Source organism: Lacerta agilis, chromosome 3 (genome assembly GCF_009819535.1).
Source record: "Lacerta agilis isolate rLacAgi1 chromosome 3, rLacAgi1.pri, whole genome shotgun sequence".
Classification (NCBI taxonomy): domain Eukaryota; kingdom Metazoa; phylum Chordata; class Lepidosauria; order Squamata; family Lacertidae; genus Lacerta; species Lacerta agilis.
Genome location: NC_046314.1, coordinates 89596436 through 89621399, shown reverse-complemented (window position 1 = coordinate 89621399; position 24964 = coordinate 89596436). Strand labels below are relative to the sequence as shown.

The following is a 24964-nucleotide window of genomic DNA, read 5'->3' as shown; positions in this document are numbered from 1 at the left end:
GGGTGATTGGCTGATGGGTGTGGAAAACCTGTTGATGACTGTTAATGACTGCAGTTAGTCCTAAAGGGGTGAGATGGCTAAAGATAGCTTTGTCATGTATAATGAGATAAGAATCCAATGTCTTTGGTAATGAGTTGCAATTCAGCAACTTCTCTTTCCAGGCTATTTCTGAAATTCCTTTGTATTAAGACAGCTACTTTGAGATCTTGTATAGAATGTCTGGGGGATTGAAGTGTTCTACTGGTTTCTCTGTCTTGTGATTCCTGATATCAGATCTATGTCCATTTATCCTTTGGCGTAGGGTTTGGCCTGTTTGTCCAATATAGAGAGCTGAAGGGCACTGTTGGCATTTGATTGCATACACAATGTTAAAAGATGAGCAATTAAATAGTCCTGAGATGGTATGTTTGATGTTGTTGGGGCCAGTAATGGTGTTGTCCGGGTATATGTGGCAGCAAAGTTGGCATCTGGGTTTATTGCAGGCTCTGGTACCAGTGTCCATGTTGAGCCCTGTTGTTGTATTATTGTGGGTGAGGAGTTGTCTAAGATTGGGTGGCTGTCTGTAGGCCATGAAAGGTCTTCCTCCTAGAGCTTGAGAAAGAGAACTGTCATTGTCTAGGAGAGGTTGTAGATCTCTGATGATGCGTTGTACTGTTTTAACTTGTGAGCTGTATGTGATTACTAGTGGTTTGTTGTTTTCTTTTTTGGGTCTGTCATGCAGCAAGTTCTCTCTGGGTATCAGTCTGGCTCTGTTGATCTGTTGTTTAACTTCATCAGGCGGATATTTTAGTTCTAAAAAGGTTTGCTGCAGATCTCTTAAGTGAGAGTCTCTGTCTATAGAGTTGGAACAGATGCGGCTATGAATTCATAACTGAATTCATAGTTGCTTTTCTTGGTTTCATAAATAGCATTATTATATAGCAATTTTGAAATCTGTCTTCTTTCAAAACTAGAAACGTAATACCTTCCTTCAAATGAACATTTCTTGAAAAAAACTATCCACCAACTCAGTAGCTTAGGAGCAAACAGAAGCACCTTTTGGAGTTGACCTTCAATTTGAAGTAACGTTTTTTTACCTGAAGCCATGGCTTAAGTTACTTCTGAACATCTGTTTGTTATGTTTGTCATGTCCATATATCTGGCATTTTTCAGAGGATTTTCAGTTTTCCCAGGAGACCCTTTTTTAGTCATCTGATTAGAGTTTGGAAACCAAAACTTGATTTGCTTTTTCTAAATCAGAACATGACCTCTTGTTTGTTTCTTTGAAGGGAGCAAGCAGCTCAGAACTCTTGGCCACGTTCTCTTACAACAATAATATTAGCATATTTGTACTTAGGCATCCAAGTAAAGATAATGTGTATTGTATTTTGGTGTGTACGTGAGATATTTTCATATTTAATGCATAGCAGTTTGCTTTTAAACATCTAAGAATAGAGGTTTTTAATTTCCTATCTTTTTCTTTCCTGTTAGCCAAGAAAATCAGTGTTGTATAGAGTCTCTTAGGTATGATCTTGACTTTGGAAATTGACTTGGGAAATGTTTCCAGAATACATTCTGTAGAAAGGAAAGGAAGTGCTGTGGATTATCCATCCCCAACCCCATTTTCTATTTAACTTGTAAAAATTGCCTTGATTTTGCAAGCTCTTAATGACAAAGTACCATATATACTTGAGTATAAGCCTAGTTTTTCAGCACATTTTTTGTGCTGAAAAAGCTGCCCTCGGCTTATACTTGAGTGAGGTGGGCGGTGGGGGCGGCGAGAAAGAAGCCCTTTCTCTCCGCTTGTGCTGCCACCCACTCTCCCCAGTCAACCATTCCTTAAGAAGCGTACAAGAACAGCGGTTCTTTACTCTCCCCAGGCAGCTTGTTCCATTCCTGAACTGCTCGCATAAATGCAAACTTGCCAAAGGAGGAAGAGGAAGGAGCAGCTCAAAGGGCTGCTTTCGGGCTGCTCGTTCCTCCTCCTCCTCCACAGCGGCAAAGGTGAACCGGCTTATACTCGAGTCAATAAGCTTTCCCAGGTTTTTGTGGGAAAATTAGGTGCCTCGGTTTATATTCGGGTCGGCTTATATTCGGGTATATACGGTACATCTGATATATCTGCATCAAAATACTAGCACAGTATAGATCCTTGAAAAGCAAACTTACTAGTTTAATCTCTTGCTGATCTCCATAAACATGTTGAGGGGAGGGAAATTATTGGGCATTGGTATTTATGTTATCTATCTAAGATTATTTTTCTTTCGATTTTCAGGCCAGCCAGAACATTAACGTGGCCAAAAAGGTAAGATGGAGTTTCCTGTGAATTATTTCTATGCTTTATATTCTCTTCTGTGGTTTTTATTCATGGAAACATCTTTTGTGTACTAGTCCAATCCAGCTCAGGACTCAAGTAGTGAGGAAGCCAAATATATCTAAGAACTGTGATCTGGTGTGGCAAGAATCCTGCGGGCAGCAGGGGCTGAGGGGCATCCCAGAGGATACCTTCGTAGACTTGACCACATCACCACCTGATGTGACTAATTTATATATAAATTTGGTGTGCAGGGTGACTAATGATCATAAGAATACAAAATTAATCTAAAACAAGCCACAACCAAGAGACAGAGGGTGGGGAGGGGAGTAACACTTTCATTGTATTAAGCTGAAGACTAAATTTCTATCAAACAATCTCTCAACCTACAATGCTCATCTAAACAAAGTTTGGAGTGATTATTCTGTGATATTATGGCAGTGGACAAAGCTATATTGTAACTTTTGAATAAAGTGTTCTTTTTTAAAATATATACATATATATATATATATATATCTAAAACAAAGTTTGTATCAAACAGTGTAGGTAGGGACCTCTGACAAGAGTGTTTTATTGTTGTTACCTTTCACACTGTTAATTTTCTCAAATCTCATCTCACACACATGCTAGGGAAAGGTTGACTTCACCACCTTTTATCAGTTTTTGTTTAAATGTTGTTTTATTATATATTTATTTTTTGTAGCAAACATTATCAGAAGCTGAATAGATTCAGCTCATTTGTAAGGGGGGGGGTAATGTCCCTGTTTCTAATCCTTCCTAGTTTATCTCCTTTTTTCTGGTGAAATTGATTGTGCATCTTTGTAGTCATTCACTAATGAAGACCGTTCAAAACATTCGCTTTTTGTTCCCAGTTTGTTAATAAGAAAAACAAAAACAAGAAGCCATAAGAGTTGCTAGCAGACACAAAACAACACATGCTTATGTCCTTAGGCAGCAAACTTTTGCTGAGAGTAGTAGCAGTTGGCATCTCTTCCCCTTTTGCTGAATTCACATTTCCTTAGTTGAGGATAACTGCCTGCAAAGACAGTTAAAGCATTCTGCCTTACAGCTTATGTTAAAGAGAAATCTGTTAAGTGAAAAGAGAAACTTACCAGAGTAGGCGTTCCTAAACATTGATGCCCAGCAATACACTGTTGACATATTTTTTTGTGTTCATCTGAGTTGCCTACTTTTGTGAGCAGTGCAACAGAGCAGATAATTCTTCTAAGATTGCCCCTTGCAAGCTGGAATGTTCCAGTTTACAAAAGAGCAGTTGAAATCTCACATCAACCCAATATTGTCAGAACATATTGTTGGAATTAACTCTCAGCATGGACCCACACCAGTCCCAATAAATGCAAGATTCCTTAGACAGGACCAACATCTGATCGGTATTCCAATAATCTTTATGGAAGAACTCGCTGCGACGTCTCTGGGTAACTGCCCTAAAATTCTTACAGTTGGAAAATCCTTTCTGATATCCAGCTTAAATTTGCTTTGCTGCAATTTGAATCTTATGTTTTTCATCCTTTTCTTGGTACATCTGGTAAGCATGTGACCTCTTTGTCATGGCAATGGTCTACTTATTTGGCCCTCTTCAGTCTTCTTTCCTTTAAGTAAATATGGCCAGTCTTCTACCTTTTAATTGTTTCTTGCATACCAGATAAATCTTCTTCAGTTTGTTGGTGCTAGCCTTAAAACTGGATATAACTCTTCAAGCACAGAGTAATACAGTACTGTTTTCTTTTATGTCCGAGCCACCATGTTTGAGTTAGCTGGGCCCAAAATTACATTTCCATGTTTTGCAATATAATTACCTTAAATCCCTGAAACCCTTTACAGAGGAGCTGGAGCCTAGCCCATGTTCTAACACTGTATGGGGTTTACTTTTGGTATTGAATTTGGAAATAATTCTGACCAGACCAAAAACATGAACTTGAGGAAGAAATTTTAAAAAATCTCACGATCTCCTGGAGCAGATTTAGGGGACACAGGGGAAACTGCAGGTAGAATGAGAGGAAGCAGTAGTCCTGTTGCATTCGTGCAACGTTGGTTATCAGCCTGATGTATTTTGGAAGTGCCACTTCTAAACTGCCACAAACATTGTGGTAATTGTTTTACTTTTTAAATAGCATCATGAATTAAAAGCAGATTTAAAGTAAAATTTATCTTCTCTTTGGTCCCCCCCCCCCCACACACACATGAACCTTCCCCTTTTAAATAGTTATTTTCCATTTTCTTCTAGCTATGCAGCTCTGATAGCTGACTGGCCGGTGGTGGTTTTAGGCATGTGTACTGTGTTAATTGTGGTGTGTGCATTGGTTGGAATACTAGTCCCAGATCTTCCAGACTTCTCTGATCCATTATTGGTAAGTAAACATTATCATCTTGTGCTGTCAAATCGTTGTGTTATTTCCAGCAGTAATGGTAAGCAGAGAGCTGTAAGAATTCTCAGCGAGTGTATTATATTGCTTTCAAATACAGATGTGCGCAAATCAAAACGCCAAATCTGAATATTTATGAAGTTTGGTAGTTGAGCCCAGATGTCTTCAAATATGCCTGCGCAGCTGCTGAACCTTTTAATCAATAACACACAAATTGAAAAGATTTCTTCCAGCAGCACCTCTGAAAATAATTTCAGTTTTGAATGTGCTGTATAAGAAGGCAACTCCAGTAAAAGGAAGATTATGGGTTTATTAAATGGTAATGATTAGATTATAGAGTATAACACCATCAGTGTTGTGAAATGTACATGGAATATCTATCCTGTTAAATTTTAAAATGAGTTTACCAAAAGTACTGTGTAACCATATTTGGAGTAGACGCATTGAAGTCAATGGTTGGAGTTCAACATTACACTATTAGAAACATTCTGTCTGTGTAAGCATAACAGCTCACCCAATGGAACTATCCTCTTCTCCTCCTCCTGCTTGCTGACCACTCCTGAGGCAATTTTGGGAGGATGCAGTTTAAGCGGGGGGTGGGGAGCCTTTGTGAAGAACTTCTGACTTTCTTTAGTTTTTGGTTTTTTTAAGACAATTTATTAATTTTACAAATAAAAAGTACAAACAAACTCACATCAATACTGTATGTGGAGATTCTCTGAATCTTGCGACTTCCCCCAATCCCGTCCATGGAGTCTTATTTTGAACATCTACAACTGCTTGTTAATCTGTACTCCAGTTTTTATATCAAACCACATTATCCACAATGTTTTTTTACACTGCAAGTGTGTCAAAATCCTGCTCTTGTTTCCATCAGCTTGCAATGGTCTCCTAAGTAACTTGTAAATTTTTCCCATTCTTTTATAAAGTTTTAATCCTCTTGGTTTCTGAGTTTTCCAGTCAGCTTTGCCATCTCGGCATAGTCCATCAACTTGGCTTGCCATTCTTCTCTGGTAGGGACTTTGTCATCTTTCCAACTCTGGGCCAATAACATCTTTAGTTTAGATTCCTGTATTGCAGTGGGGTGAACTACATGACCCTTGGGGTCTTCACCCAGTGGGAGTTTTTTATGTTACATTTATATCACACTTTTCCTCCAAGAATGTCTCTTCCCCCACATTTTCTCTTCACAACAACACTGTGAGGTAGGTCAGCCTAACTGGCCCAAGATCACCCAGTGAGCTTCATGGCTGGGTGGGGATTTGATCCCTGTGTCTCTCAGGTCCAAGTCCAACACCCTCTACTACTACTACACCACACTGAACAGACTCTCAGTCTATCTTAAAAACGCAAGAAGAAATTGTTGCAGTCTTCCGTTCTTGCCTAGCATTTAGCCTCAGTGGTCAGGCATTTTGGTAATCGGAGACAGTAAAGGGGACAACAGCGGCAATACAACAATGATCAAGGGGTTGTGGAAATCACAGCCTGCTTAACACAATCCTCACCCCACCCCGCCATGACTGTATCACTTAGCTGCTCATGCAGCAAACTACTGCGTGCAGATTTTTGCACATGTATTGAATGCTGTCAGTTTCTCTCTGTACTGCAATGAAACTCTTGATAGGGTCTTTTTACAGTCACATGGAGACAAACCAGATGATGGCAGCCAGTAGTGGGGCACTTCCTACGGATGGATCTATGCATGTAGTAACTATTATGGAGGTGGATTTGCACAGTCTCGGGGTTGTTGTTTTTCATGTGGAGCACATCTACACATGCTTAGGTTATTGGAGAACAGCTTCATACATTTCAAAGTCCAGTGTGAGCAATATGGGAATTGTGTGGTCTCTCAAGACAGAGACAACAGAGCATGCAAACAATGGCAGCGTGAAGATGAAAGAGGAATATTTGGTTTTTAATCGGCTTTGCTAACAATAAAAAAACAAGCCATCAAAGATACTGAGAGTCTTCTGGGCTGGGGGCAGGGGGAGAGAATAACTACACTATTAAAAGTTGTCGCGGAACCATCTGTTTCAACTATTTAGGTGAAGTCGGCTGCAGCATGCTCCTCATTAGACATTAAATGTGCCACTGTTGGCATAGACATAAGAATCCATAAATGGTTAAGCAAGGCAAGGATATGAGTCCAAGCCCTCTAATTTTATCTATTTTTTAAAGAAACAACATTTGGCAAGCTTTAGACCGTTTCATTTTATTGCAGGCACACCTAAAGCTATATTTCAGTCAGGGTCTAGACATCACAGTTTGTAGGCTTATTACTTAAGCAGCTATATTTTCCCTCTTGGACTACCATAGGGATTGAATACATTGTAGGAAAACACTCAAACAACTAAGAACCGCGCTAGGCACACCATTAATTGCATGAATGGTGTTAACGAGCAGCCTAGGGACCTTGGACTGGAGAAGTTTCACTCTCATATTCATTCTCTCTCTCTCTCTCTCTCTCTCTCTCTCTCTCTCTCTCTCTCTCTCTCTCTCTCTGCCACAATCCCAACAAAAATAATCCCTCTGTAGTTTCAAGTGAAATCTCCATTGTCACCTATGGGAGCTTCCCTTTCAATGCAAATAGCAGCTTCCCAAAGGTGACCTTTGCAAGGCCCATGGTGGGGATGGAGGGGGAAGAGGGGAGGATAATTAAACATTTCTATCCACTGTTCCCCAGAATGCTCTATCTGTGTCTACCTTGGCCTATGGAAGAGCAAGACTTGGTGGTAGTGAATTTGTTGCATAGGACTGCTTTCTAATCAAGGTTTCTCATCAATTGGCCATAGGGTTTTGAGCCAAGAGGAACTGCAATAGGACAGCGGCTGGTTACCTGGAATAATATGGTGAAAAACACAGGCTACAAAGCAACCTTAGCAAACTATCCTTTCAAATACGCAGATGAGCAGGCTAAGAGGTAAGAGCTTTTCAACCATGTTCTCTTCTGTTGTTGTTTTCCACTTACATATCGTATGAAACGAAATGTGAGGACTTATTTTAAAACTCTCCTCCCCCCGCCCCCCACACACCATACAACAAAAATAGCACTGCGCACTTTTAACATTTGGCTTTCTTAATCATAAGCCCTGTTCAGTGTTAATAACAAGGTGGCATGCGAACAAACATTTACAGTGATATAAAAAACTATTTTGAATATTTGAATTCTTAAACCCTGGAAGTCATATGAAACTTGATTTATTTTCTTAGGGAATTCTTACTTTATCCAGCAGTCACAGCCGAAAATGTGTAATGGGGCAGTATGCCCATATTAGTATAAAAAGCAGAGAACACAGAGTAATGATGTTGTTGACCCTGTTTTATGTTAGTGTTCTTTTAAGGATAGAACTGTTCTTGAAAATTATGGTGGTAGCAGCTTGTTCTTTGTTTGGTTGTGGGTAGGTATTCACCCCCCCCCCTTTTAATTTATTTATTTTTAAGTGATTCATGGGTGGGTTGCTCCATCCACCTGTCAGATTTATCCTGCAGGTAGTGGGAGATATAAGTTTCCCACCGCTGCCAAAAACTGTTCTGCCAACCAGATTTTCCTGGCCCTAACCAGTGACCCCCTCAAGAAGTCCCAGACATCTGAGTAAAGAGGTATGTCTTTAGCACCCAACAAAACTGGAGTACATGTATCTTCATGGCACTTCCCCCCCCCCCCCCGCCGCCACCTTTTTGTGCAGTTACTATTGAAACAAAGATAACTATTAAAAGTGTAAGCTGTTTGAATGCTATATTCTTTAAGATGAAAAATTGTTCTCTCTTAGCCATCGAGATAACCGATATTCAGATGATCACTATGAAAGAGAGAAGAGGGAAGCAGACTGGAATTTCCACAAGGACAGCTTTTTCTGCGACATTCCAAGTGAGTTGATAAGTGTTAAGTGTGCAAAAATGTTAGGAAATGAATCTAAAGCAGGCATAGGCAAACTCGGCCCTCCAGATGTTTTGGGATTACAGCTGGTGCTGTTAGCTAGGGATGATGGGAGTTGTAGTCCAAAAACATCTGGAGGGCCGAGTTTGCCTATGCCTGATCTAAAGCATGTGAGGAAGAATTACTTCAATTGGTGCTATCTATTGACCCTTTCAATTTCCTAGAAAATGTTATTTTCAGTTTGTGAAAAGCAAGGGATGATTACCAAGCTACAAGTTCTTACTACATTTAGAGATGGTCACCATAGTAGTGGCATTTAACATGCACTTGGCCCCCCCACCCACCCACACACTAGTGATACGAAAATGTGCATGGGTGGAATTCAGTGTCCTGGTACTAGAAACAGTGGGTCTACACAAGCATATCAGACAGAACAATCCTCTCTCCCCTCTGCGGTCACTTTCTGGGGAGTCTCCAGATACACCCCCCCAAAGCCCATTGTGGGGGGCACAAGGGGAAGGAGACGTCACACAAACAGAAGTCCTGCACACGGCTTCTGCTATCGGGGTTCATTAGATGAATCCTGCACGATATTTCCAGGAAATCAACTTTTTACTTGCTTACTAGCTGCAGCTTTGTGAAGTTTGTGGTGTGGGAAGAAATGGCATTTTGCATGTCCTCCTTTCTCACCACTGGAAGTAAATGGATAGCTGAATGCTTGCTTCCCCTTGCTGCTAGAACAAATGGGAGAGGTGTAAATCCTCCTCCTCCTCCTTTCAGCCCAACCCACTCACACCAATAACACACTGGTCACTTTGGCGCTATTTTTCAAAGTATATTGATACTGAACGTGTATGCACTAAAATAAGACACTTGACTCTAGCAACTGATTATTACAAACTCAACAGTTCTGAAAATGAATGCTAACTTTGTAAAACACAGTTTATATGTGCTGCTTTTCTTGGCAATTAGTTTCTATATGTTAATATAGTGCAGAAGATGTTTTAGGCACACCAATTTAGCTAGGTTGTATAACTACATTTTATTCATTACATTATAATTCCGCCTTTCCTCCATGAAGTTCAAGACTGCGTAAATGCTTCTCCACACCCATTCTATTCCCACAACAACCTTTTGAGGTAGGTTAGACTAAGACAGAGTGTCCCGGGGTGCTACTGAACTGAGGATATACCCTACACTTTAACTCTCAAGGTCTGTAACATCAGAAACCTTCTTGATATGTCAATCTTATTTCAGGTGATCGCTATTCCCGAGTGGTATTTACATCGGCAGATGGAAATAACTTGTGGAATTTACCTGCAATAAAATCAATGTGCAGTGTGGATAATATGAGAGTAAGTACAGATATCAAATTTTCATATGACTAAATGTGAAACTTCGTGTTCTTGTCTTTGATAATTACTATAGTCTTGCTTGTCACAGGGTACTTATTGGCAGGCAACCATTAGGACAAAAGAAACGTTGCCTTTTACAGTGATGATAATGCTGCCCAACATTTCTTTATGACCGCTTCTCAAGCTTAACATTCCTGTTCTGAATACTTTGAGGAGAGGAGCAGGATTTAGGATGCATTTTTTCAGAATAAGACATTGTTTTTCTCATTGGTTGTTTTGTCATCTTGGGGAGGAAGCATTTTTTTGCCCATTTACAATACTCCTTAAAGTACTTTTCTTGTGTGTGATTCTGTGAGTTGCTTAGGTTTGTAAGTCCAAAAGGGAATAGGTTGGCAATAGGGAACTCAGACATATATACATTAACTTGTGTAAATACCCCCCTGCAGCCCCCCAAAATAATTCAATCCAGATCGTGGTGTTCTGAGAAAGCAAAGTTTGCTTCCTCTTCAGAACACAGGGGGATGAAAGAAGACACTTTGGTCTTGACTGCTCTGATCAGGAGAGAATGTTTTCCATCATCAAAATAGTTAGGGCCTTTTTTTATTCCCCCAAGGAACCAAAATGTAAAAAGTAACAGGCAGCCTCAGGGACTTCGTGAGTTCCTCCTGCATGTGTTAGAAGTTAACATTGCATATAGTTGAGAATGAAGTCTGGTTTTAACTAATGGACCTTAACTGATGCAGGGTCTTTGGTAAAGTGAAGAGAGTATGTTCATATTGTATATCTATGATATGTGAGCTTGTCACTCTCTGAATCTACAGTAGTTGGTATACTCTGACAGGTGCTGGAGCCTCAAAATATAGTTGGTTCATTGTCCTGGCCCTGATTGGGTCACCATGCAAACTGCATGTGTGCTGGGGTCCAGTCCAGTCCAGATTGGGACTGTAGCAGGAGAAAAAAAGGGCTGTTGTCCCCCTGCTCCTCACACCATGGTCCCAATCAGGGCCTGGTGTCCTGTGCTGGCTATTTCCAAAAGAAAAGCCACAGACAAACCACATGATTGGTGTCACGTGTAGTTTGCCCCTTGCAGTGCTGTTTAGCTGGCTGGTGGGGAAATGGAAAACTAGATTTTTGTTGGTTATCGGATTGTTATGCCCAACAATGCAAGAAACCATGCAGGTGGAAGTATGAGCACTCAGTTGTGGGATGTGTGTGCAGGAATGAATGGGTAATAACTTCTTCAGGGACTGGTTCACGTAATCATTCATTGTTGCAAGGCTTTCACAACTCAACCCGCACGCTAGATATAATGGGAAATGTTTAGTTACGGCTTAATACTAATATCTGCTTTTGTAAAAAGAATGAAAGAAAAACCTGCTTTTGAAGCGCCACAAAATTACAAAAGAAAACTGAATTCAAGACGAAGAGATTGTAAATAGTGCTTTTAAAAACCTTCCCGTTCTAGGTGATTATAATAAAGCAAATGATCCATTTATTTTATAACATAATTTTATTCAAGCAGCGTGACAGCTTTGCAGCACACTTTCATGGATGTTTACTTTTTATTATCATCATGATGACGAGGACAATGTCCAGCATAATCCCAACTGGGGCTGAGTTGAAATCGTGGGCTTCTTTTAAACCAGATGATAGCTTCTCAAGTTTTTTGCTATCTTTGTAGACTCTTATCATGAGTACTTGGAGAAGTAGCAATATTACCCAGATATTAAAATGATGGCTTCCTGTTAGAAAAGCTTTCAATACTGAATGAGCTAAGGGAATGGGAAATGCATTAGTTATTCTAACAGAATCATTTTTTTAAAGATTCATTGGCTGTTCAAGCCATATGGAAATAGGTGGCGTGTTTAAGTGTGTGTTGTATTTAGAAAACAGCTCTACCCTATTGCAAACCTCTGGATCTTTGAACTGAGGCTGTCTTGCCCAGTAATGAGGCATTGATGTCTTCTGTGGTCTTTCATCTTTATTAATGTCTCTCTCTTGTTGCCTGCTATCCGTATCTCTTTCCAGTTCATGTTCCTTTAAAGGCCTGACTCCTTCTGTACTCAAGTCAATGCCATTAACTCATGTGGAAGCAAATCCAACTGGTTTGGTGTTTTGAAAGTTTAAGGTTTGCCATATTTCCTTTCTGTGCCATTATGTGTTTTAATGGAAACTTTGATTAAATTCCCAGCATTTCCATAAGAAGGGGCGGGATATTATAAATTGTATTGCCAGCTGTGTACCAGTCATACACAAATTGTCTTGGGCATGCTGTATCAGCTTTAGCCATCTGGTTTACTTATGCTTGGGGAAAGATCCTATAATTCTTCACACATTGCACCCACATAATCTTAATGTTAATGCCATATGCAGAATGGCTACAAGATTCAGACCGCAGTTTGTATTTTGCTAACGTTTAAGCCCTTTTTAAAATGGATCATATGCTTTTAGATTTTAACTGACCTAGAAATCTTCTCTAGGGTGCTTCCTAAAAACAGACACAAAAGTGAGATTCCAGTATAGGAAAATCCTGCTGCAAGTAGATGTATAGATTTGTCTAGAACGATTTCAGTCTGGGTTTAGAACAGGGTTTTGGACTAAATTGGCCTGGAGAGGAAGAGGGGGAGTGTGACCCTGCTGCTTCTGGTTGATCTCTCATTGGCTTTTGGTATTCTCTTGGGCCAACCTTGGGAGATTGGCACTGGGGGCACTGTTCTGCCATGGTTCTGGTCTTATCTCCAGGAAAGGTTCTAGAAGATAGTATTGGATGAGTGCTTCTTGGTTTCCTGGCTTTTGAGTTACAGAGTGCTGCAGGGCAATGTATTAGCTTCCAATGCTATTAAACATCTATATGAAGTTATTGGGACTGGTCATTGGGAGATTTGGAGTGAGGTGTCATCCATTCATTGCTGATACCCAACTCTGTGACACTATAACAGAATTGGGACTGGCTAAGCAGGTGCTGAATCAATGTCTGGATGCATTGGTGGGCTGGGTGAGGGCCAGTAACCTGCGTGTGAATCCTGGCAAGCTGGAAGCTCTGTGAGTGTGCAGTTCCCTGGTTAGGGAAGTCAGACAGTTGCCTGCCCTGTATGATGTTTCACTATCCTTGAAGAAGCAGGTGTGCAGTCTGGGGGTTCACCTAGATCAGGGGTGCCCAAACTTTTTTCAAAGAGGGCCAGATTTGATGAAGTGACCATGTGTGAGGGCCGACCAAAGTTGTTTCTCAATTAGGACAGCTTGACCATGCAGTGGTAGCCTCAAGTTTGAATTGCTGCAGTGTTCTCTCTGAGGGGGCAACCCTTGACATTGTTCTGGAAGCTGTAGCTGGTGCAGAATATGGCAGCTAGGCTGCCTGTTGGGGGCAAACTGCAGCCAGCACACAACACCTTGTCTGCAGGATCTACAATGCTTGCTAATTGCTGCTAGGTCAAGTTCAGGGTTTTGGTACTAACGGAGATGGCTTGAAACAGTTTGGGGACCAGGTGGCTTGAGGTCTTACCTCTTATATACCCAGGAAGTCACTTTGTTCTGCAAAAGAACCCCTCTGTGAAGTCTCGAAAATATCAGAAGCTCCCATCCACAGCAGGGCTTTTACTGCCACTGCCCACAGCATCTTTCTATTATATGATTGTTAATCACCTTGAAATTTATGTGAAAGCCAAGTCATAGATTAATAAACAAACACGTAGCAGCTGCTTTCAAACTGTTTTCTGAGGAACCTGGGCTTTTTTGGAAACGTGTCCTCATTCTCCAGTGTGGAACGTAGATAAAACCCCCTAAGAGACAGGTCGTCTGCCATTACCAGTCTTCCCTTAAAACAGAGATGGGTAAACTGCTATGCTTCTGATGTTATTGGGCTTCAACTCCCACCGGCCCTAGCCACCATAAGTAATTGAAGATGATGGACGTTGCAGTTCAGCAACATCTGGAGGAGAAGTAGTACCGTATTTTTCCATGTATAAGATTATTTAGTCGTGTCCGACTCTTCATGACCCCATGGGCGTGCTCTGGTCCATGGGGTCACGAAGAGTCGGACACGACAACAACAACAACATTTTGGGGAACTCCGATTTAAGAAAATGAGGGGGAGATCTATCTATGTATAAGACCCCCTCTAATTTTGGACATTGTTTTTAGAAAAAAACCTAGTCTTATACACAGAAAAATACAGTAAGTTCCTCCTGCTGTACAATATAGTATTACTAAGAAATGCATGGGTTCTAGAGCACATGGTCACACTGGAAGTGTAAGAAATCTGAAAACCACGGAGAGAAAATTTAAGCACAATATTTTCTTTAGACGTTGCAGAACAAGTGGAAAACATCACAACGATACATCTAATCTCGCATACACAAAGTGGCCTTGGCAACACCTTTTGATGTAGCAACAAAACAGACCCTAACCCTTGCATGTGTTAGCAGTATTTCTAAAACAATGTTTTCATGAGGTATTTTGATAAGTTCCAGGCTAAGTCTCTCTTTCCAAGTTCCAACAGCCAATTTATCTTTATCTTTTGTGAGGCTTACTTTAACAGCAAATATGTAAGGTCTGCAATGTGTTGAGGAATAGCAAGCAAACTCAAAAGTTTCAGATTGAACTTGAATAAGTAAAGTGGATGATAGTTTTTTCCTCCCAGCCTTGTCTGGCTGACCTGAAGGGCTTTCATGTTGTATCCTCCCTGATAAAACTGGACATGGGCCATGAAAAATAAAGAGATGGCATTCCAGTGCTTCTTTTTATTTATTAGGTTGTTCGTTTTTTCCTGAACTTGCATGTGTGAGTGTTTTTATCTGGAAACAATCAAATGTGAATTATCCTGTTTTTATGGAATGCTAGGTCATTATTGTTCTGAAATTGTTTGACAAAATTAAGGCCATATTAAATCTTTTATAACGGGAATCGGGAGAATTCCTAAATCCTGCTCTTTTTTTGCCTCTGCTATAAAAGAATTGCACATAATCAGCCAAAGCAATTTCAATATGACTCAAAACCAGAATGTTTGGATGTCAGAAATGTGCCTGGCTTTCAAAAAGCTTAAGCACATGTGTAAGTGACTTAGTAAGACTAATCCTCTGATAATATTGGGAAAGTACATAAGTGTATCCAGGATTGGTCCTTTGTTATGCATTCCAAGTAGGAAATTTGACTAGTGAGTCCAGATGTACATTAGGCACAACTTAATTCTGAAGCTTTGCAGGCCTAACTAATGAGTATCCTGGCCCTCTGAATAGCAGTGCCACAAAGATCCCCACACCTCAGTAGGTGTGCCAACACAAATTAAGGAGCCTATCCCTCCTGTATTTCCATAAATATATATATTCTGTTTTCTGGGAGTGATGGAAGGAGTCTACATAGCAGTATATTCTCTGAAAGCATTGACCAGTTAGAAAAAGGTAACACGGGGGGGGGGGTTGTGCAGGGAGGGGCGTTACAAGTTTGTCGCTCTTGTGGGATATAGTATGTACATACCCTCTTTGTCACATCATGTTGCAGTTGTTAAACTTGTCCAAGGAACTCTCTCAGGTATCTTCCAACATTCCCTATGCAAAAAGATAGCATGGGAACCAGTTCAAAAGACTATTCTGAAAAGGTTTTTACATGCGTATTGAAGCCTTGCTACAGTTTGTGCCAGTTAACTTCTAAATGTGTCTAGGAAAATGACTTTCCTGCGGTCATCAGCAGCTTTAATAGATGTGTGATAACCCTAGAAACATTCTGAAATGGCAGCCTTGTCAAGTGATTGAGAAATTGAAGTACCACATAAATGCTTAACCAAGCCTCTTACCTGCCTGCCTGCATTGTTGCCTTTTCTTGATCTGGTGAAGAAAGGATTCATAGTCCTGACTGAGAACCGAGGAAAGAAGCAAAATTTAATTATAGTTTTGTCCACACAAGTCAGTCTGTTTTATATCAGTTGATTTTTTCTGTTCTTGGCTGTAGTTAAAGATACACTCAAGACTTCCAGGTGACCACTTTTAACCAATTTGCACTCACATTTGTATAAATGGAGCTACAGCAGTGTGCTCAGTTGAGAATTCCTGGTGCCTGTATTTTCCTTTGCCTTCAGTATACAGAAAAAAAAATATTTCTGATGGAGTATATTGAGTTTTTTGGTATGTGTTCAAATGAATCTACGAGCAGTAAATTTAGTCTCCAAAGTACGTTACCTTTAAAATTACATCACATTTGCTCATCATTTGCCATCAAAACCACTGATTGCTTAATTTAAATTGCTCTTGCTAAATGTGCATAAGGGAAGGACAGAGCTCAAAAGTGTGTGCAATTAGTGATCATAAAGAACTGGTTCCAAATCACTCAAATGCTTCTTGAGAAATCCCACAGTTGGAACTAATTTTTTAAGAGATGGTAAGAAGATTTTTTTTTTGTGTGTGTGGGCAACGAAAATGTTAAAATGGTGTTTGAGCTTTGAACTTCTGCTTCTTATTATAATTCTTTCTGTCTTTCTTGACGCAGATACGATCCCATGCTCAGTTTGGTGATCTCTGCCAGAGGACCACTGCTGCTTCGTGCTGCCCCAGCTGGACGCTAGGCAATTACATTGCCATTTTAAACAACAGATCATCCTGTCAAAAGCTTGTGGAGAAAGATGTTTCTCACACTCTGAAGCAGCTCCGTACATGTGCCAAATACTACTATAATGGGACCCTGGGACCAGATTGCTGGGATATGGCAGCCAGAAGGAAGGACCAACTCAAGTGTACAAATGTGCCTCGTAAATGTACAAAGTACAATGCTGTTTACCAGATTCTCCACTACCTAGTAGACAAAGATTTTCTAAGCCCAAAGACTACAGACTATGTCTTACCAGCTTTAAAGTACAGCATGCTCTTTTCACCTACTGAGAAAGGGGAGAGCATGATGAATATCTATCTGGATAACTTTGAGAACTGGAACTCTTCAGATGGAATAACCACCGTCACAGGGATTGAATTTGGAATAAAGCATAGTTTATTCCAAGATTACCTTTTAATGGATACTGTGTATCCTGCTATAGCCATTGTGATTGTTCTCTTAGTCATGTGCATATATACCAAGTCCATGTTTATCACACTGATGACTATGTTTGCAATAATTAGCTCCTTGATCGTTTCTTATTTTCTTTATCGGGTAGTATTTAATTTTGAATTTTTCCCCTTTATGAACCTCACTGCACTGATCATTCTTGTCGGTATTGGGGCGGATGATGCTTTCGTATTGTGCGATGTGTGGAACTACACAAAATTTGACAAGTCTCATGCTGCCACTTCGGAGACGGTGAGCATCACCCTGCAACATGCTGCCCTTTCCATGTTTGTCACCAGTTTTACCACCGCCGCTGCCTTCTATGCCAATTATGTCAGCAATATTACAGCAATCAGATGTTTTGGTGTTTATGCTGGCACCGCCATATTGGTGAACTATGTACTAATGGTAACGTGGTTACCTGCAGTTGTCGTGTTACACGAACGGTATCTACTCAATATATTTAGTTGCTTCAGAAAGCCTCAGGCAAGTGTGTACAATAACAAAAACTGCTGGACAGTGCTGTGCCAAATGTTCCGCAAGGTTGCTTTCGCAGCCTCGGAAGCATCCCGGATATTTTTCGAGAAAGTGTTGCCACACATAGTTATCAGGTTTCGCTACATCTGGTTGGTCTGGTTCCTGGCCTTAACTGTTGGGGGAGCATATATCGTCTGTGTGAATCCAAAGATGAAGCTGCCGTCCCTGGAGCTCTCCGAGTTTCAAGTGTTCAGGTCTTCTCATCCTTTTGAACGCTATGACGCCGAGTACAAAAAGCTGTTCATGTTTGAACGTGTCCATCATGGAGAGGAGCTTCATATGCCAATCACTATTATCTGGGGGGTCTCTCCTGAGGATAACGGGGACCCCCTAAATCCCAAAAGCAAAGGGAAGTTGAAACTGGACAGCACTTTCAATATTGCAAGCCCAGATTCGCAGCTCTGGATTCTGAAGTTTTGCCAGAGGCTGAGGAATCAGACCTTTTTCTACCAAACAGAAGAGCAGGACTTCACGAGCTGCTTCATTGAGACGTTTAAGCAGTGGATGGAAAATCAGGACTGCGACGAGCCAGCTCTCTATCCGTGCTGCAGTCACTGGAGCTTCCCCTATAAACAGGAGGTTTTTGAGTTATGCATCAAGAGGGCCATCATGGAACTTGAAAGAAGCACAGGGTACCATTTAGACAGCAAAACCCCGGGGCCTCGCTTTGACATAAACGATACCATCAGAGCAGTAGTACTGGAGTTCCAGAGCACCTACCTCTTCACCTTGGCTTACGAGAAGATGCATCAGTTCTACAAAGAGGTAGATACCTGGATTGCGGATGAGCTGAGCACTGCCCCTGAGGGTCTAAGCAGTGGTTGGTTTGTGAGCAATCTAGAGTTCTATGATCTCCAGGACAGTCTCTCTGATGGCACTTTGATTGCCATGGGTCTTTCAGTGGCTGTTGCGTTCAGCGTCATGCTGCTCACAACATGGAATATCATACTAAGCCTTTATGCAATAGTTTCGATAGCAGGAACCATTTTTGTCACAGTTGGATCGTTGGTCCTTCTTGGTTGGGAGCTAAACGTTTTGGAGTCTGTCACCATTTCTGTTGCTGTCGGCTTATCGGTAGACTTCGCGGTCCATTATGGCGTTGCTTATCGCTTAGCTCCCGATCCTGACCGAGAAGGGAAAGTAGTCTTCTCCCTCAGCCGCATGGGTTCGGCAATTGCTATGGCTGCGCTGACCACATTTGTAGCCGGCGCCATGATGATGCCTTCCACCGTTCTGGCATACACTCAGCTCGGGACCTTCATGATGCTTATAATGTGCATTAGTTGGGGCTTTGCGACCTTCTTCTTCCAGTGCATGTGCCGTTGCCTTGGGCCCCAAGGTACTTTTGGTCAGATTCCTCTGCCGAAAAGGCTGCAGTGCAGTGCCTTTTCCCAGGCGTTGTCGGGGAACAAAGGAGACGGGGAACAAAACAAAGCTCAGCCTGTCAGTAAGTATCAGTTGGACTCTAGAGGTCAAAAAACGGGCATGGAACATGAGCATTACGAATTAGAGCCTTTGGCATGCCATGCCAACAACTGCAGCGCATTAGAGAAGAGAACCTATGAAGAAACGCACATGTGCTCGGAGCTCTTAGATGGTAGGCTTGCAAATGAGCACGTCCTTCCCCAGTCAGCATATAACAGCGAACTGAACGTAAGCAGTAGAAATGAATTCAGGATAGGCATGTTGTCTTCTGGTGAGCAGGACACCACTTGCCAGCTCTTATGTCAAAACCAGCAGTGTAGTTGCTCAGTTGATTATAAGCATGTGAGCATGAAATGGAGCCCCCACTCATGTCAGCAGTTAAAATTTGGGGTCAAATGAAACTTCATGCTACCTCTCTTCTCCTTTGTCTGGGAATGTGCATAGCCAGAGTTCTGTAGTTTGCGCAACTGCTTTGCATCATTCTTTCAATAGTTATGTGAATACCGTCCCAGCGAGTTCTGCACTGTAACTGTCTACAAAGCAGGTTAAAATAGCCCCCAGTTAAGAATTTGCTCCCCCGAAATATTTTTTTCTCCACTTACAGCAACGGTTTCAATCCCGAAGTCTTCCAAATGCCAAGGAGAACTTGAGAACTCCTCCAAAGGAAGCAAGTTCTTCTCTGTTTATCTTCAAGGGTGTTGGTTCACTCTTGTTGTGAAATGGAGAAAAACGTATCTAATATTCAGGAGGGACTCTTGTGATAACTGCAGAGACAAATGAGTTGTAAGAGTCACTGAAGTAAATGGGAACGAAAACAAAGCTCAAACTGAAACTGCGTGCCTCCAGAACTTGTGACAAACTGCTTCAGGTGTGAGGGCTAACCGGAATAAATGGAAATATATAGAAAGCAGTAAATCAACAAAGGTTGGTTTTGAGTCGGGACCTGAAAATTCCTGGTATTGTAACAGAACCATAACAATAAAGTGCAATTCTGTTGAGTGTCATATGCCAAACAGTGAAGCCCATGTGCCTGCTGTTGTTAGCACACCCAGAACTTTCCAATGAAAGTTTGCTAATAAAAAAACTATAATAAATCTTAAACTTGTTGGTTCTGTCTTTTTTTTTGGGGGGGGGGGTCTTTTCTCTTTTTTAAAGTTAGAATATTCCAACCTGCCCAAGCTGTCAAACAAAAAGACATTAAAGTTAACACTCTCGAATTAAATGCTTACTTAAAAAGAAAGGTGTATGTGTGTTAGTTCTCTTAACTCATACAAGTTAATTAGGTATTGTTCTCAATAATATGAAGCTATGTTTAATTTACGTCTTGGTGGGAAAACAGCAGTGCATCCACACAAGCTGAAAAATAAAACATTACTAATCACCTTTTGGCAAGAGAAGATTAGTCATTGAGGTTATAATTATGCTGCTGAGGGGTTCTTGCAGTGTGGTCTGCCTAAGTGATGGAGGCTCCGCCTTCCCCAGAGGAATAAAGTCGCAGCTGGCAGGGAAACAGAAAGATCCTAAGCAGAGGAAAGAGACAGACAAGGTACTTGAAATGAGCAGATAATCAATGTGTGGGAATGAAGGAAGCCGCAAGAAAAAGGGGAAGAAGCTAAGAGAATGCATTATGGTTCCTAAACAACAGGTGGAAAAAAAAACATTTCCTAGTCTGCCAAGACTCAGCAATTTGCAAGCGGTGTGGGTGTAGGTGTGGAGTTTGTGAGCCAATGTGCTGTATTATTCTGCCATTACACTTACTATTCTCTTCTATTATCTTATCTATTTACATTGGGTCAGCTAGAGACATCTATTAAAGGATCAGGGAGGCTAATAAAACAAAAACAAAAATCCCTTCACACAGATTCTCTCATCTGCTTTTAACATTGTAAAAATAATCTGCTTCTACCATATGTATCATGTTGCACGTTGACTTGGATCTAAAGAGATTACTGTACAGGTTTAAAATGGCACCAACACACATTAGCTATTGGCATGATGTCATAAATGAAATCTGTCTAAATTTATTGCTTGTATAACATTCACAAAGACGGCTGAACCTAATCAGAAGCACAAATTGTACGGACTCTAAATGTTACCAATCTGTTTCACAACTCATGGAATAGTACCGTTGGGTAAATTAGTTCAAACAAATGCTTGAATTTTTATGTGCTTCTCACTTTACATTCCCCAAGAGTTCCAACAGAAAAAGCACTTTCCTCCTGCTCTTTTGGCATAAATGAATGCCATGGGCACCTATTTGAATAGCAATTAAAAATAGCCCGCTCTTCATGAGTTACACTCCCTCTGTAGGAGCAGGTATGCAACTTGAGGGTACTTCTGGACTCATTGCTGTTGCTTGAGGCTAAGGTGGCTTTGGTGTGACACAAAGTGCCTCGTATCAGCTTCGGCTCATGTCCCAGCTACACCCCTATCTGAACAGAGGTAGCCTAAGTTCTGTCGTCTATGCTCTGGTAACCTCTAGGTTAGATTACTGCAACACATATGTAGGGCTGCCTCTGAAGACCGTTCAGAAACTCCAACTGGTGCAGAATTCAGTGGCCAGGTTGCTCTCTGGGGCTGGATGCTTTGAGCATATAGTGCAAATCTATATTGTGGCCAGTTATTCCATAAAATCAAGATGATACCAAACATTATAGAGAAATTACCAGGTTGCAAATATCCTATACTCTTTTCTGGAGAATTTGGGAAGAATTCATTACTTGCTACATTCCAGTCTTGCTATTTTCCCATGCAAAATTGGATTTAAATTCATAATTATCATGGCTCTCTTGTGGAGAGCACAGCGCATGCGTGCCTCCAATACTGCTTCATCACCAGCACAATGACAGTCCATATCTGCTTTCCCATAGGGGAAGGGGAAGGAAGACAAGGAGTAGGATGTTTGTCCCACTTGGCTACATCCCAAACAGGATAAGTGCTGCTGCTTCTTTTTCACCTTCCTCCTGCCCACGCCAACCCCCAGGCCATCTGACTATTTTATGTGGTTAAACTGGCATCAATCTACACACAGGAGGGAGGTATCAGCAGGCTCTGGGAAACCAATATTTGTAGAAATATGTTATTGTGTGGGGAGCCTAAGTGGGGTACCCTCCACCCAAAAGATATCTCAATAATGACAGCATACTCACTGGAATGGGATGGAATGGAGTATCCTGGAAAGGGACATGGTCCACTGGCAGGTACCCTGAACAGGAGCACTCCACGCAACAGCATTTAAGGCTTTAAAGAGGACTACCAATATATTGAATTGTTCCTGAAATAGAATGCCATTACAATTGTTAATGTGTTGCCGTAAATACAACTCTCCCGTTATACAGATTGCTTCCAGTATGTCAGCAAGGTAGACGGGCACAATTGGAAACTAAATCCTGTCACTTGTTTGAGATCCTTATCACCCATAGCCATCCTAAAAAAAAAAAAAAAATGTGACTTTCCTGTTGTTGCTTGCTTTAATGCCCAGGGAGTCTTTATTTAATAGGTTTATAACTCTCTTGGGATGTAATTCTGAAAGCGCTAAAATGCTACAGTAAATCAGGGCCAAATCAAAGCCACGAGAGTTGACACAAATAAAAACAAATGCTAAAACATGGAGAGGCTGCCTAAATAACATTTTTGGCCACCTGTTTAAAAAGGGCAGACTTGTGGTTCCAGAATCTTAGAGCCAGTCCTGAAAAAGATGGTTCAACAGTATTCTCCAGCCTGGGACCAGTGAAAGGTTCTCAAGAGTGGGACGGCATCGCTGGCCCAGACCATGAAGGTCTTTAAAGGTAAGCATCACCACAGCCCAGAAACAAATCAGCGACAAGTGAAGTCTGTGCGCATCGTTCCTTTGGCTCACGAAAAAAAAAAACTACTTTTGCCGCTGTATTCTGAACTAATTGCAATTTATGAACAACCTTCTAGGGCAGCCCCCTATAGAGCACATTAGTGCAATTAAATGATCACCTGGACATGTGTCACAGTGTTCAAGAACAACTTTCTCTTAACTGAACATGTTGCATGAAATTTGCCTAATTCAACATGGTGGTAAACCAGTTATCTCCGAAGTTATCTCCAGCCTTTGACCGGACTTAACCATCCAGTTGTCCTTTACCTTTTATCTATCTTCGAAGTACAAAATGTGTTTTTCAGCCTTGGATCAGTGTGTGTGTGTGTGTGTGTGTGTGTGTGTGTGTGAGAGAGAGAGAGAGAGAGAGAGAGAGAGAGAGAGAGAGAGAGAGCAGGTACTTTTAAGCACTGAGTGGGTCCTATATGACTCACATATAGCCACAAATTTAACTCACTTAGTGAAGTGACTGACAATCATTTTCTGCAAAGGAAAAGGCAAGTCACACATTGCTGGTTTATATCTCACTAGTGTTTATTTTTTCTTTTCTTTTAAAGACTAGCCCCAAGCAATGTAAGTGAAGAGTTTAGAAGAGTAGCTGTGTTAGGGCCAAATTACATGTGTTATTAGTCATGTGTTTAAACAAGTGTACTTAACCTTTCAGAATCGAAAATTCTTTCTAGTAACAACTTAACCTTTCAGAGAAAAAGCAACCTCAGGGCCCAATCCACGACTGATCTCAAACTGTTATTGTTTTTCACTGAAAAGTGCTTTTTACCCCCAAAGTACTCTTTACTCCGGACCGTGTCCTCTCAGTCACTTAATGCCAGTTAAATGTTAAGTATAAGCACTGTAAGATTGATAGATTATTTTACAATAATGTTCTTAGTGGAGAGAAAAAAAGAAAATCACTGGATTTTGATAAGGGATTGTAATGCATATGTTAAAAATTCAATTAGCTGTGTTCTTGGTCACAGCTAATTGAAGTAGAAGCATCTACTTCTATGAAATTTAGCAATATATATGCAAGTTGAAATCTTTATAGTGTTCCTGCCAGAATGTTTCTCTAGAATGTTTTTCAAACTTCTTACATAAGATTATTTAAATGACTCTTGAAAAATATATGGAAACCAAAACCCATTCACCATCATAAATAAGCACAGTACATGGACACAATCTTATTAACATCAAAAGTGTGTCTTATATAGAAGCACTTACGTCTTACCTTTTCATATAGTTTCTGCCTATTCCAAAATAAAGTAAGGCAAGCAATGCCACATTTTATTAATTTATTTTGAAACAGAAAGAAACTGAAAATGCAGCCAGCTTATTCATGGGCATACCATGCCTGGCCTTCTCACCTTTGGAGTTCAGATTTCACTATTTTGCAATATAAAATAGCCAAACCTTTGACAGACAAAACATTTTAGTAGTGAGCAGCCATACTGAGTAGAGCTGATAACAGCGATTTAAAAAACAAAACAAAAAAACACCTGAACAAAATTAAATGCTGATCAATTAAAATAAAAGACAACTGCATGAGAAGGTAGAAAGGATTATGGAGAACACTATTTACTACCTATAATCAAAATAGTAAGAAAAGTTTAATTTATTAACTTTTTATATCCATTTAAACACATTCAGGATTGAAACCAGAACAGAGAAGTGAAGTAGCAGCCAAAATCCATCTCGAGTGTTTCCATTTGAGCTCCTATAGCTAGTACTGCAGAGAGCACTAACATGGGGGCTCTCCAGTTCCAGACCAATCTGATCAGGCTAGAAAGTGAATTGTGTGAGCTAAAAACAACAACAAAATGACAAAGGAATTAGGATTTTTGTTCTGCTCAGAGGAGAACCCAGTACAGTTAAGTCTGGTGACAGTATATAGGATGAAGTTCACAGTACTTGATGGGGGGGGGGGTTTACACTTGTTTCATAGTACCAGCTACTAAGCACCTTCGATTAAATATTCAGCATATCCCAGTGACTTAATACACCACCTAGAACATTTAGTTTATGGACATCAAACTACAGAAAACTGTCAGTTGCACTCCCGTTATTAAACACTTCATTACCCTGTCACAGCTGAAAGAAAAGCATTCTAAATTTAGTTCTGTGATTCTATGTAGAACTTAAAATAAAACAAAGGGGGGGTTGTAGCCAAATGTTTGTTTACTTTCTTCTCTTTCCAGTATTCTCCATCCCCAGTCCAGTTCTGAA

The 24964-nt window shown here is 40.7% G+C and overlaps 1 protein-coding gene across 1 annotated transcript in view; it reads left to right on the top strand.

Annotated features, from left to right (window-relative positions):
- Window positions 1–19715, top strand: part of DISP1 (dispatched RND transporter family member 1) — a 46154-nt gene extending 26439 nt beyond the window's left edge. Inside the window, exons 3-8 of the mRNA XM_033144708.1 lie at window positions 2255–2284; window positions 4539–4662; window positions 7470–7597; window positions 8448–8545; window positions 9812–9909; window positions 16387–19715. Of these exons, the coding sequence (XP_033000599.1) occupies window positions 2255–2284; window positions 4539–4662; window positions 7470–7597; window positions 8448–8545; window positions 9812–9909; window positions 16387–19296 (3388 nt within the window). The 3' untranslated portion in view covers window positions 19297–19715. The remainder of the gene's footprint in view (window positions 1–2254; window positions 2285–4538; window positions 4663–7469; window positions 7598–8447; window positions 8546–9811; window positions 9910–16386) is intronic.
- Window positions 19716–24964: the final 5249 nt, after the last annotated feature.